At 31.4% G+C, this 12,531-nt stretch overlaps 3 protein-coding genes across 3 annotated transcripts; all 3 read left to right on the top strand.

The window, feature by feature from the left end:
• Positions 1-3,195: 3,195 nt before the first annotated feature.
• On the top strand, positions 3,196-3,854 carry LOC124915687 (calcium-binding protein PBP1-like). Its single transcript, XM_047456451.1, has one exon. It carries the CDS (start codon positions 3,268-3,270, stop codon positions 3,643-3,645), a length of 378 nt encoding a protein of 125 aa, XP_047312407.1. The 5' UTR covers positions 3,196-3,267; the 3' UTR covers positions 3,646-3,854.
• A 2,474-nt stretch (positions 3,855-6,328) lies between these two features.
• On the top strand, positions 6,329-9,374 carry LOC124915803. Its single transcript, XM_047456561.1, has one exon. It carries the CDS (start codon positions 6,403-6,405, stop codon positions 9,088-9,090), a length of 2,688 nt encoding a protein of 895 aa, XP_047312517.1. The 5' UTR covers positions 6,329-6,402; the 3' UTR covers positions 9,091-9,374.
• Positions 9,375-10,286: 912 nt separating this feature from the next.
• LOC124915804 (equilibrative nucleotide transporter 3-like) lies at positions 10,287-12,163 on the top strand. The gene is made up of 6 exons (XM_047456562.1): positions 10,287-10,423; positions 10,494-10,598; positions 10,666-10,821; positions 10,897-11,146; positions 11,216-11,793; positions 11,869-12,163. Exons 1-6 carry the CDS (start codon positions 10,388-10,390, stop codon positions 11,980-11,982), a joined length of 1,239 nt encoding a protein of 412 aa, XP_047312518.1. The 5' UTR covers positions 10,287-10,387; the 3' UTR covers positions 11,983-12,163.
• Positions 12,164-12,531: the final 368 nt, after the last annotated feature.

Below are 12,531 nucleotides of genomic sequence, written 5' to 3'. Positions count from 1 at the left end.
AAACTTTGTTTTATTACCAACTATAAATAAAACAAATATAATGATACATATCAAAAAGTAAAAGATAAAAACCTATAGTTTAAGTATAAAAAGTTTTCATAAAATTTAAGTTTAAAAAATCACTTCAAACTAAAATAAATAAATTACTTTCACTTTAATTTTCTAGATTAGTTTTGTTTTTCTTTTTTTTTAATATATTATACCTAAGAATGTGTTTTGATAAATTAAATAATATAATATTTTTATCTCTAAGTTGAAACGAGAGACATAGCTATTAGCTATAGCTATTAGCTATAGGTAGTATAGGTAGAGTGTTATATTAGATTTTTTAACTAAAATTTTTTATTAAGTTAATATTTTGATCATTTATTTTTCTCACCGTAATTGGTTGACATGAAATTCAATTTATTACAATAAATTTTGTGTGAGTTTCTATTCATTTAGAATGATATATTTAACTAGATCAAGATTTATTTATTTGATTTTGGTTTCAGTTTAAAGGACTAGATTGTGGGGTTTAGGACTATCTATCAACAATAAGTAACAATAACTAAGTAAACTAATAATTTTTTTTCATCCAAACAAAATAATTATTCATAAAATAAAATTTTATGAAATTGTAATGAAATATCCATCCTTATTAAATTGTTACATGATTTCCTATCAAATGATATATTATTAAATAGAATTTTTTTTTTCTAAAAAATATAATTCAACTCATACTTATAAACAATTACTATTCTCTTATATTGATATCTTATAAAAGAGTTTATATGATTATTTTCATTTTGAGGGTACAATGAATTCTTCTCCACTATTGTTTTCTAAACATGTTGGTTTTCGATTCAATACTCACTCATAAGTCCCTGCTCGAAGAGGTAAAAGGGTGACATATTCGCTCGTTCAAAATCATCCCAATTGTTCGGAAATATTGATGTATAAACCCAAGCATTCATTTGTGAAAGAAAATAAAAGGGGAAACTAAGTCACCCCTTAACTCACTTCCTTGATACTTAGATTGCCCCACAACTAAAATAAAATATATTTAATTTTAATAAATATATACAAATGATTATTTAGTCATATTTATTAATTGATTGACTGACTCAATTCATATTGTACTAATCACAAAATATTTTACAGATTTATTCTTTAAGAATATATACAACTACAATATATACATTATTTCTAGAACAAATTTTGTACACGTCGTTCCTAAGACCTCGTCATCTGCATTGTTAGCGAGATGAAACTGTTAAATCCCGAAGATGACCGCATAAAAATCATACTGCAACAAGTAATTTATTCCAGAATCGAAATCATTTTCAAGGACAGTGCTTCTCAACATGCCTAGTCATTTAGTATTTTAAAAACAAGCCTTTTATTTATTGTTTATTCAAATACAAATATTAATAATATAATTTACATTATTTGCACTAATATATTCCAACAATATTAACTTCTAACTCTAGGAAAAAACACAAATAAGGTAAATGAAGGAAGACCTCATGTTTAAAATAATAATTCAAATGGTTTAAAAGGACCAGAAATTGAGATCCAAATAAAATTTACATGGAGATCGACCTCATGTTTAATAATATTTTAAGTTCAATATAAGGTTTATAAGAACAACAATTTGAGATCCAAATAAAATAATAAAAAATTAGTAATAATGGCTATCACTATTATTTGGAAGAAATTTTTTTCAAATAATAATAATATTGGTATTTTTTTTAAAAAAGAAAGACTATAACAATTACAAACACATATACATGTAACTATTTTTTTCAAATAAAAGAATTATACAAATACAAAATTCGAACCAAAAAAATTTTAATAAAGTTATATATATATATATATATATATATATATATATATATATATATATATATATATATATATATATATAGAAAGTTACTATTATAACACACAACAAAGATTTTTTTACTTCAATTTAAGATGTTTTATGTAAAAATTCGAACCCGTAAATAAAGTTGAAATGTTAAGATGTGTTAAGCTTAATTACAAACATTGATTTTGTTTTCAGCAAAATAATTTTTTTTTTTTTAAAGTGACTTATGTTAGAACATTATTTAATAATTATGGTCATAGCCGCATGAAGATAAAAATGGGAGAATGTTGTAATAGTTGTAAAAGTGACAATATTAGTCAGTTAGGATTACAATGAATATATTTTTGTAACTTAATCATGATCACCTATATGGTAGCTAGGGGTGTTCTTAACATTATTAACTACTTAATAATTTTATTACATAGTTAAAAAAAAATACTGTTTGGATTTATTTTGGTATCTTATAAATAAATAACTAAAAAAAAAATCCAAAAATGAAATGTGATTGGGAGGGGCAGGCATGATATTTGTTTGGTTGCGTCTTTTGGTTTTATTCAGTTTGGATTTTTTAGAAGAAGAAGATGCATAGGAAACTCGACACATTTCTTTTTTTTTGTTTTTATTTGCTCTCTCTCTCTCTGACGGTTGGCAAATGGTTATTCCAATTTCAGTCAAACTAAATTATTTTTTTATTCCAATTTCCAATAATATTTTCTGTTGTTTTTATAATAGATTAATTAAAGAATTTTTATACAAATTCAAATCAGTGTTTTCAATAGTGAAAATCAAAATCATATTTGTTTTATTAAGATTAAATTTAAGTTTGTCCTAAATTAAGGAGCCATTTTTGTCCTGTTTTAAAAAAGAAAAACCCGGAAGAATCTAGTAAGGTCTCACTAAAGCTGTTAATCCCAATTCCAACCCAATAGGCATAAAGGCCTTACATTGTCAGTAGATAATAAGGAAAGAGATTAGGTTAATATAATCCCAAGATTAAGCAAAGCCCGGTTGAATTAACATTAATTAAGGAAATACAACCAATGGGTATTTTACACGTGGCAGAATCTGATGAGGTCATTATCCCAATACCAGAAAACAGAGAGACAGAGAAACAAAAAACTAACGGGTATGGAAGATAGGGTAGCTTTCCATGCAATTTCTAGGAAGGAGGAAACAACCCACAAGAAACAAAGCCTCTTCTCTTCAGCCTTCCTTTCCCCATCAATTCACTGCTACCAACAAAAACTAGACTCTTTTGGCTCTTCTCGACAGACTCTCTATCTATCTGTACCTTTCTTACCTACATTTTTTATTTATTTAAACCCCTCCCATAGATCATCATCATCCTCATCATGCAAATTCATCTATTTTCTTTCTCATAGAAAACAAATATTAACAAACAAACAAACAAACAAATGGCATCTGGTGGAGGACGGAAGAGCGGTGGCGGCGGCAGTGGCGGCATTGTGTTTGAAGATTTCTTCCCTGGCATGATGGAGAAACTTGGGGCGGAGGGATTCATGGACGAGCTCTGTAAAGGGTTCCGTCTTTTAATGGATTCCGACAAGGGTTCTATCACATTCGACAGCCTGAAGAGGAATGCAGAGTTGTTGGGTCTACACGGCTTGTCGGACGAGGAACTCACCTCAATGATGAGGGAGGGAGATATGGACGGAGACGGATGCTTGAACCAGATGGAGTTCTGTGTTCTCATGCTAAGGCTCAGTCCCGAGCTCATGACCGAATCCAAGAGGTGGCTCGAACAGGTCACCAGGAGGGTCCATGGCTGCTGATCGATGCAAACTACTCTGTTCTTCTATCCAATGCTCTGTTTTTTCAAAAATATGTTTGATTCCTATTCCTATTCCTATTCTTCTTGGTACTCTGTATTTTAGCGAAAGTGGTAGTAGTAATAGTAACTAGTAAGTATATATATTTTGATGAATGATGATGATGCTGTACTTCAATTGTTTTATGTTTTCATCTCTAAAATATTTCTAATGAAGGTTTTTGGACATGTTTTCTACTGGCCAGCCAACTAGCCCAGCCCTCTGTTTCTTCTTCTTCTTCTATAAGATTTTATATATTTTTTCATTAAAAACAATTGACTATACCCAACTCATGTCAAATGGTCTATTTATGTCAACTTTTATGCATAAATAAATATATAAATTTGATGTCTGCACTTTATTATGTTACAAGTTAATAAATAAAGATAAAAGAAACTTTGGTGACCAAAGAATCCATGTCAGAAAGGACTCATTATTTTATTTCTGTTAGAATTCTAAGATACGGGATTCAGGCATAGTCCTTTCATATGAAATAAAATGAACTAATTATTCAAAAAACTGTCATTTTCTTTGCCGACTAAAAACACATATTATTTAGTTTTGTTGGCTATTTCTTTATGATCAATCATATTAGTTTTACTTGCTGTCTATAATTAAATAATAAAGATTAAAACAACAAGGACAGTAGTAATAATGATAATATTAGATTAGGTAGTTTGATTGAAGTACGTAGTGATGATTCTCTACAATCCAATATTAAGATGGTAACAGTGAGTGAAGTGAAAGACAAATTATAAAATTGAGAAAGGGCAAAGGGTTGAAGCATTGATCATTGGCCCGCCGATGGTCCTATTTCCTTAATTTGTTTGGGATTTCTGTTCTTGTAGCCAGCCCATTGCATGAATAAACAAACGTGCCATAAGTCCGAAGCTCAATATTTCATCAAATTTATTGTATTTTTAAACATAAAATATTATAATTCAGTGGTTTAAGATAAAAACTTAGAGTTTTTAATTTGTTGTGAATCAAATTTCAAAAAAAAAAAATAATTTTTTTATCAACTTTTTAAACTAGACCAACGATAAAAAAAAAAAAATATCGATATTTTTTTTTATCGGGACTGAGACAATTCAAAACTCTGAGACACCTCACCCTCACCGGGTTAGTTCGATGCTACCCATACAGGTAGTGCCTGAATTCAATTACTAAATGACACATGTCAATCTTTATATTCATTTCTTTCCCCTTTAACTCATAAACTTAACTATGATCGAGAATTTAAAAAAATAAATAATTAATTAAATTATTATTTATATATTTTTATGAGAAATAACAAAATAATTTAAAAAAATTATTGCTTGATATATATTTAATAACATGTGATAGATAATATTATTGTGATATATTTAATTAATAATAATTTAAAACTATTATGTTATTCCTCCTTAAAAAATATATATAATAATTTAATGTATAATTTTCTTTTTTAAATTTTCAACAACATATAGATAATATTAATGTAATATATATTTAATTAGTAAAAAATTAAAATTATTATGTTATTTCTTCTAAAAAAATATATATAATAATTTTATGTATAATTTTCCCCTTTAAATTCTCAACAATATATCATATTGATATTAAATTAATAATAATTTAAATAATTATATTATTTTTTTAGTAAATACAAAATATATAATAATTAAATATATTATTCTTCCTTTAAATTTTCAACCATGATTAAGTTTATGAGTTGAATGTGAGAGAAAGAAATTTAAAGATTAACATGTGTCAATTAGTAATTGGATTCAGGCACTATACAACTATACAGGTCGAACTAACCCCTCAATGTATCAGATGTTTGTCTTTGAAGATAATCCCATTGAAAGAGTAAATTCACTCCCAAAGAATAAAGGGTTGCTTGTGAGGACAATCTCCCTACCAATATATCTTACTTTTAATTTTGATAGGTAAAAAAAAAGTAATCAGATCAAAACATAAGTATTTTTAAGTAAAAATCCCTTAAAGAAACTAAAAACCTAAAGATCAAACGAGGGTTATTTGATGTGGTATTTTTATATAAAATATAGGGTTTGGTTTGATAGTTACAGTCAAAGTGAATTATTTGAATAAAATATCTTAATTCTTTTTATAAAAAATATATTCAATTGGTATTTAAATGACGTAATTAAATAGTAGATTGTTTGAAAACAATATCAAGTAACTATTATCAAAGCTTTAGATTTATTTTTATTGAAACAAATATTTTTTCATGCAAGAATTGTTGTCTTCTTTTTTATGATTTTATTTTTAATATTCATATTTTATAATGTTAATTTTTTTAATAATATAAATAAATATATATATATTCAAACAACCCTATACGTCTAGCACTCCAAACAAAAATGAGCTTTTGTAAAAAATTCATTAATCATTTAAATTTTAGAAGACAAAAATCATATCTTGATAAAAAAAAAGCTAATTTATTTATTAGTTTTCATTTAAATTGAATAAATTAACAAAAGTTATAAGTTTTTCAAATAAAAAAATAAAAGTTTATTTTTACTAAGAAGTTAACCATTTAACGTGCATTAAAATAATTGATTTAATTAATTATATTTGTAATAATTAATATGAGGCCAGCCAGACTGGCAATAATAAAAGAAGAAGAAGAAGACTTGATGGTTGGTTTTGACTAGATATTCTTTCTATCTTCTTCCATGGTTTTCTTGATCTTCCAACAACAACAACAAGTCCAGTATGTCCGGCGGCGGCGATAAGAGTTCTCCTCCTCTTGATCCTGCTCCGACCACATCCGAGGTTACATTATTACCTGACAATGAGATCCAGCCAGCTGATGATTCCATTTCCAACAACGGCTCCACTCATTTGCCCGCCGCCGGATCTGTACCTCCCCCAGATGTCGACGTTGATAAACTTAAACCTCCCAAATCATCATCTTTTTTTATGTCATCTTTTTTTATGTCTGTGTTCAAGTCGAAACCCAAGCGAGTACTTTCGGAGGTTAACAATGCTACTAGCCATGATGAGGAAACACATAATGAAAGTGAGGCCCTGATGAACCTGATAAAAGCAGATCTCGACTTGATCGATAACGTGAAGACGATGGTCACTACGCACAACGATCTAATTGACAAGGAGCATACTCGTTACGATCAGCTGAAGAAGAACGGTGGTGAAGTAGAGGGTATCCGGCAAATGAAAAAGCGGGTCAAGATGGTGAAGCAGCTCGTTACTTCTAAGCATAAAGACGAGTACAAGGATTCAAATAAGCACAAAAGTTTGCTGGCAGATGATTCAGCTGACCACGTTAAAACTCTTGACCCCAACGTGCTCCAGAAAATGCCCAGCTTGTACGCTAGTAAAGATTTATTTGTGGCTAATTGTGCTTTTAAAGATTTCGAAGCTCGCTATAACGCCCTAGACAAAGAACTTAAGCTATGTTTACTTTGCTTTTCGGTTTTCCCCGAAAACGAGGTAATCAAGAAAAGGGTCATGATCTATTGGTGGATTGGCGAAGGGTTCGCACCTCCATCCCTCGGAAACACACAACAACAACAACAGCAACCGAATGATAATCTTAGCGAAAACACTCTGCAAGAAACTCTGAATGGAGACGACAACACACTTCAGCTCAATGCAAATTCTGAAATACAAGACGCAGTTCTCACAGAAGACACTGATGATCATCATCAACATCAGAAGAAGAAGAAGAATTCGACTCCATCTGGGAGCAGCAGCAGTAGCAGCAAAGACCAGGAGAAGGGAGATCCGAGTGGAATCACCCAGAAAGAGAATAAAACTCCTGATGGAACTATAAATCAAAAGCAGAATGGAACTTTGATCGGAAACAAAGGGAAAGAAATCGTGGATCAAACATTAACGAAACAGTGGAGCAGCAAGACAAATTCTTTACACAATAAATTGACAGCTCACTCAACAAGCACCATTGGAGAGTCAAGCAGGTCAAAATCCACGCCTACAATTGGAGTAGAAGGCGCCAGTACAGTTACAAAAAAGACAGCAGAAGATTATGCTAATGAATTCTTCAAGGAGCTAATCGATAAGGGCTTTATCGAGCCTGTCCATGAAAAGCATCCTCCTCTTACTCAGGGGAAGATTGCAGGCAGTTGCAAACTTCACCCTTTCACTCGTTCTATGGTAATAATACTTGCTCAAAAGGCAAACTTCTTTGATTTTGATGAGAAAAAGGGGAGTCCAGTAGAGCAATGCTCTAATTCTCTTAGGTCGTGCTTAACAGGTAAAGTGCTAAACCAAAATGATAAACTAGAAAGGCTTCATACTCTGTTTAACGTTAACGAGGAAACACTCGAGTTCAAACCCGAGTTGCTTGGAAGGATGAAGAACCTAAATGTACTCTATTTAGGAAGATGGCAGTCATCCGCCAAACATCACATTGAAGTTGAGGATATGAAAAATCTGAAGAATGAAACTGTGAGTGTTCTTGATGGTTTGGAGAATTTAAATCATCTGAAGTTTTTGAGTATACAAGGCATCTCTAGGATTACTGAGCTCCCCAAGTCCTTCTGTCGGCTGTCAAAGCTCACTATTTTGGACATAAGGGCTTGTCACAATCTGGAGTTACTTCCTGAGGAGATTGGCTTGCTTAAGAATTTGACTCATTTAGACATGTCCGAATGCTACTTATTGGACCAGATGCCAAAGGGTCTTTCTTCACTCAGTCGACTCCAAGTACTTAAGGGCTTTGTGGTCACTGAAGATGCGGACGAGAAAAAGTCGTGTAAGCTTGATGAGTTGCTTAATTTACCTCTGAGGAAATTGAGCATTTATACAGGCTTAATGAATTTCCCATCAGAAACGGATCTGCGTTCTCTCAATGGGTTAAAAAAACTTCTCACGCTAACAATAGCATGGGGAAGAGGCTCTTTACAAGACACGACCGGTCTGCAAGAAGAAGGAGAAGGAAAAGGAAAAGGAGAAGCTACCCCGAAGAAGAAGAAGGAGACTAATACCTCTGCATTTAAACAACCAATGCTATCAAAGAAGAAAACAGCGAGTCAATCATCTCCTAAGACAAAGAATAATAATCTAGAGCTTCCTTCGCAGTTGAAGAAATTGAGTCTTGTGTGTTTCCCGAGGTCAGAAACACCCGAGTGGATGAAGCCATCTAGTTTGGGAAACTTAAAGAGTCTTCACATCAGAGGAGGGAAGTTTTCTGATTTGGGTCAAATTCAGGATGTTGAGGATGATGCAAAGGCCGAATGGAATGTTGAAGTGCTTCGGTTGAAGTACTTGAATGAGCTAGAGATGGAGTGGGGAGAATTCTTGGAAATGTTTCCTCGCGTTTCCTATTTGGAGAAAGTGAGATGTCCCAAGCTCACATTCTTTCCTTGTAACCAGAGTGGAGTGTGGGTCAGGAAACCGAAGAAGAAGAAGAAGAATTAAGTTTGAAGGAGGAACATGCAGCGTAACATTACAAGTCTTGTACAATTATTTCATCTTGTTTGAATTTAGAATTATTTGGGTCCCAAGATTCTCATGGGAACTCCTATTCTTGTGCTTCTTTGCTTCGTCATCTTCGAATAAGGTACACAAAATGTTGTAATATGTGTAGTGTTGTTGTAATGTGTAGTAGTTTCCTTTGTTATTGTTGTTGTTTATGTGATCTGGGATTTACTGATTTATGTATGTTTGATTGATTTGAATAAAGGCAAATAATTATCCTTTTAGATCATACATACATGTTACATCATTTGTGACACAATCAAGTCGCAAGAGTGATTCATAAGAGACCAAAAATTATAGAATTGATTCTATGTCGAATGCCTTAAGTTAGAGTAAATGTCATAACCGGTGAAAATTCATGTTATCGTCGTTCAAAATAAAATAAAATAATAAAATATCTTCAATTTATTAAAAATAGAGCTAATATAAACATCTCATTAAAAGTAATTAATTTTAAATAAGATCAATTAGTTAATTATGATATTATAATTATAAACTTTCCATATCAACCGTGATTTTGTTCCTTTTTTTTAATTAAAAAAAATCAGTATCTAAGAGATAAAATTAAATATCAGTATTTTATTCATCCATATAACGTTTTAAGTTTGGGATAGAAACGCAATTTTATTATTTAGTATAAACTTTTGTAACTTAAAAAATATACTATTTAAAAGAATTATTTTATTCTAATTAAACAATAATTTGAATTATAATAAAGAAAAATATGTAAATTTAGTAACTTTATTTGGTAATAATGACAACCTACACTGTATATTTAGAAAAAACACAAAAAAAAAAAATGAGAATAAATGTTTGTAAAATATAAAACAGAAAGAGAAATAATATTGTCTACCTCACTAGCTAGTGTTGGTTGAAATAAGGAGTCTATTAAATTTCAAAACTCATGATATTTTAATTAAAAAAAAGTATCCTATAAGCTTGAGCACTAATCTTATAAGATATATTATTATAGATTTGTCTTTAAATTTTGTTAAAATAAAGCTTGAGAGCCAATTTAAATAATATGTATAAGTTCAGGGACCAGAATCCATGAGACCATGGACAATATGACAAAAGTAATAATGATTAGATCCTGAAAATAAAATACTTACTACTAGGTTTATTATTTATTGTCAACTAGTCAACTGAATCTTCATTAATAATATTCCAGTTCTTGTTTGATTAATTCTTAATTCAAGTTATTAAACTGAAAGAAGAGAAGAGGCCAGCCATAGCCATGGGAGAAGATGGTGAAGTTCCGGTTAAGCTTGAGGTAGTGATTTTTGTAGATGATAATAATAATAATAATGAATTTGATGAAATTTATTTATTTCAATTTTCAGGGGAAGATGAGGGCAATCGCAGTATGTTGGTTTCTTGGACTAGGTTCTCTGGTTTCATGGAACAGCATGTTGACAATTGGAGACTACTATTATCATATATTTCAGGTAAAACGTTAATTACATTTTCTCAATGTCTATATCTAATTATTGATTTCTAATTTTCATGATGAAGAATTACCATCCATCGAGGGTTCTTACTCTTGTTTATCAACCGTTTGCTGTCGGGACAATGGCGATACTTACTTATAATGAATCGAAGATTAATACGAGGAAAAGAAACTTGGCTGGATACACCTTTTTCTTCTTAGCCACATTTGCTCTCCTCCTTGTAATTTGTTCTTTCTTTTTAAGGTTTTATATATATGAGTTATGATATAATAATAACTTGTTAATTATGATGCAGCTGGACTTGGGAAGCTCAGGGAAAGGAGGAGTTGGAAATTTCATTGGTGTCTGTTTTATTGTTGGATTTTTTGGAGTTGCAGATGCCCATGTTCAAGGTGGAATGGTCGGAGATCTATCTTTTATGTCGCCTGATTTCATTCAGTCTTTCCTAGCTGGTTTGGCTGCCTCGGGAGCTCTCACTTCTGCCTTGAGATTAATCACTAAAGCGGTTTTTGAGAATTCTCACAATGGTTTAAGAAAAGGAGTTAGTAAGTCATGATTCAATCATTATATATATAAGTATGATCTTTTCTATAATGAGTTGTTTTTTATTGCAGTGTTGTTCCTAGCAATATCTACCTTGTTAGAATTCCTCTGTATATTTCTATACGCTTTTGTTTTCCCTAAGTTCCCAATTGTCAAATATTATCGCCAAAAGGCTGCGTCACAAGGTTCCATGACTGTTTCTGCTGATCTGGCTGCTGCCGGGATCCAAACAGAATTAGAACAAATGCCTCAGTCGAGGCTAAGCAACAGGACAATTTTCATTCAGAACATTGATTATGCGATAGATTTGTTCTTGATTTATGTTCTGACTCTGTCAATCTTCCCCGGTTTTTTATACGAGAATACTGGCCAACATAGACTCGGGTCGTGGTATGTACTTGTTCTGATAGCAACATACAATGTGTGGGATTTAATCTCGAGATTTATACCTTCAATAAAATGGCTCAAGATGGAATCGAGAAAAGGACTCACTTATGCCATCTTATCACGTTTCTTGCTCGTGCCCGCATTTTACTTCACTGCAAAGTATGGGGACGAGGGATGGATGATTGCACTCGTATCTTTCTTGGGTTTAACCAACGGCTATCTAACCGTTTGTGTCCTAACCGCTGCCCCCAAAGGTTACACGGTCAGTCAATTAATCATATCAATTAATTAAACTTTTATGTTATAGTTCAAAAATGAATGTTGTTTTGTATTGCAGGGGCCAGAACAAAATGCATTGGGGAATATACTGGTGTTGTGCCTCTTAGGTGGAATATTTTCAGGGGTCGCACTCGATTGGTTGTGGCTTATTGGTTCCACTCAAAAGTTTTAGTTCGCTTCGATTTGTCGATGAATTGAGTGTAGCAGTTCATAGTTGTATCAAGTTTAATTATGTGGGTCTAATATATATCATTGAACATGCTTATAGTTTATTTGAAAAAATATCTTCCTAACAATTCAATCATTATCTTTGAATAAGAAGAAGTCTTGATATTGTCATATTGACTTGTGGAGGTGCTATGAGTTCTGGTACAATGATGAAGTACAATCAATTAGTACAATTTCCTCATCTATATACAGATAATGAATCAATAATACCTTAGAATTGATTCACAGTAGTACAAAATTGAGATGTACTTCAATAAACCCTAGTTATATATATATTACATACCACAACTAGATATCATATTAACTCATCCATACCCAGATAAAGGGCTTCCCCAATGGCAAATACACGATTGAGTGCAGCGTTGATGAAATATCGATCTTTACGACGTGCAATTTCGTCAACTTTGCCCTCAATCGTGCTTTTGATGTCATTGGAATTATTGTAATCTCACCCCTACAACTTGTATACTTGTATAGAAAAAAATCATGCAAA

The sequence above is a fragment of the Impatiens glandulifera genome, chromosome 9, assembly GCF_907164915.1.
Source record: "Impatiens glandulifera chromosome 9, dImpGla2.1, whole genome shotgun sequence".
Lineage (NCBI taxonomy): Eukaryota > Viridiplantae > Streptophyta > Magnoliopsida > Ericales > Balsaminaceae > Impatiens > Impatiens glandulifera.
This window is presented reverse-complemented; position numbering and strand designations above follow the sequence as displayed.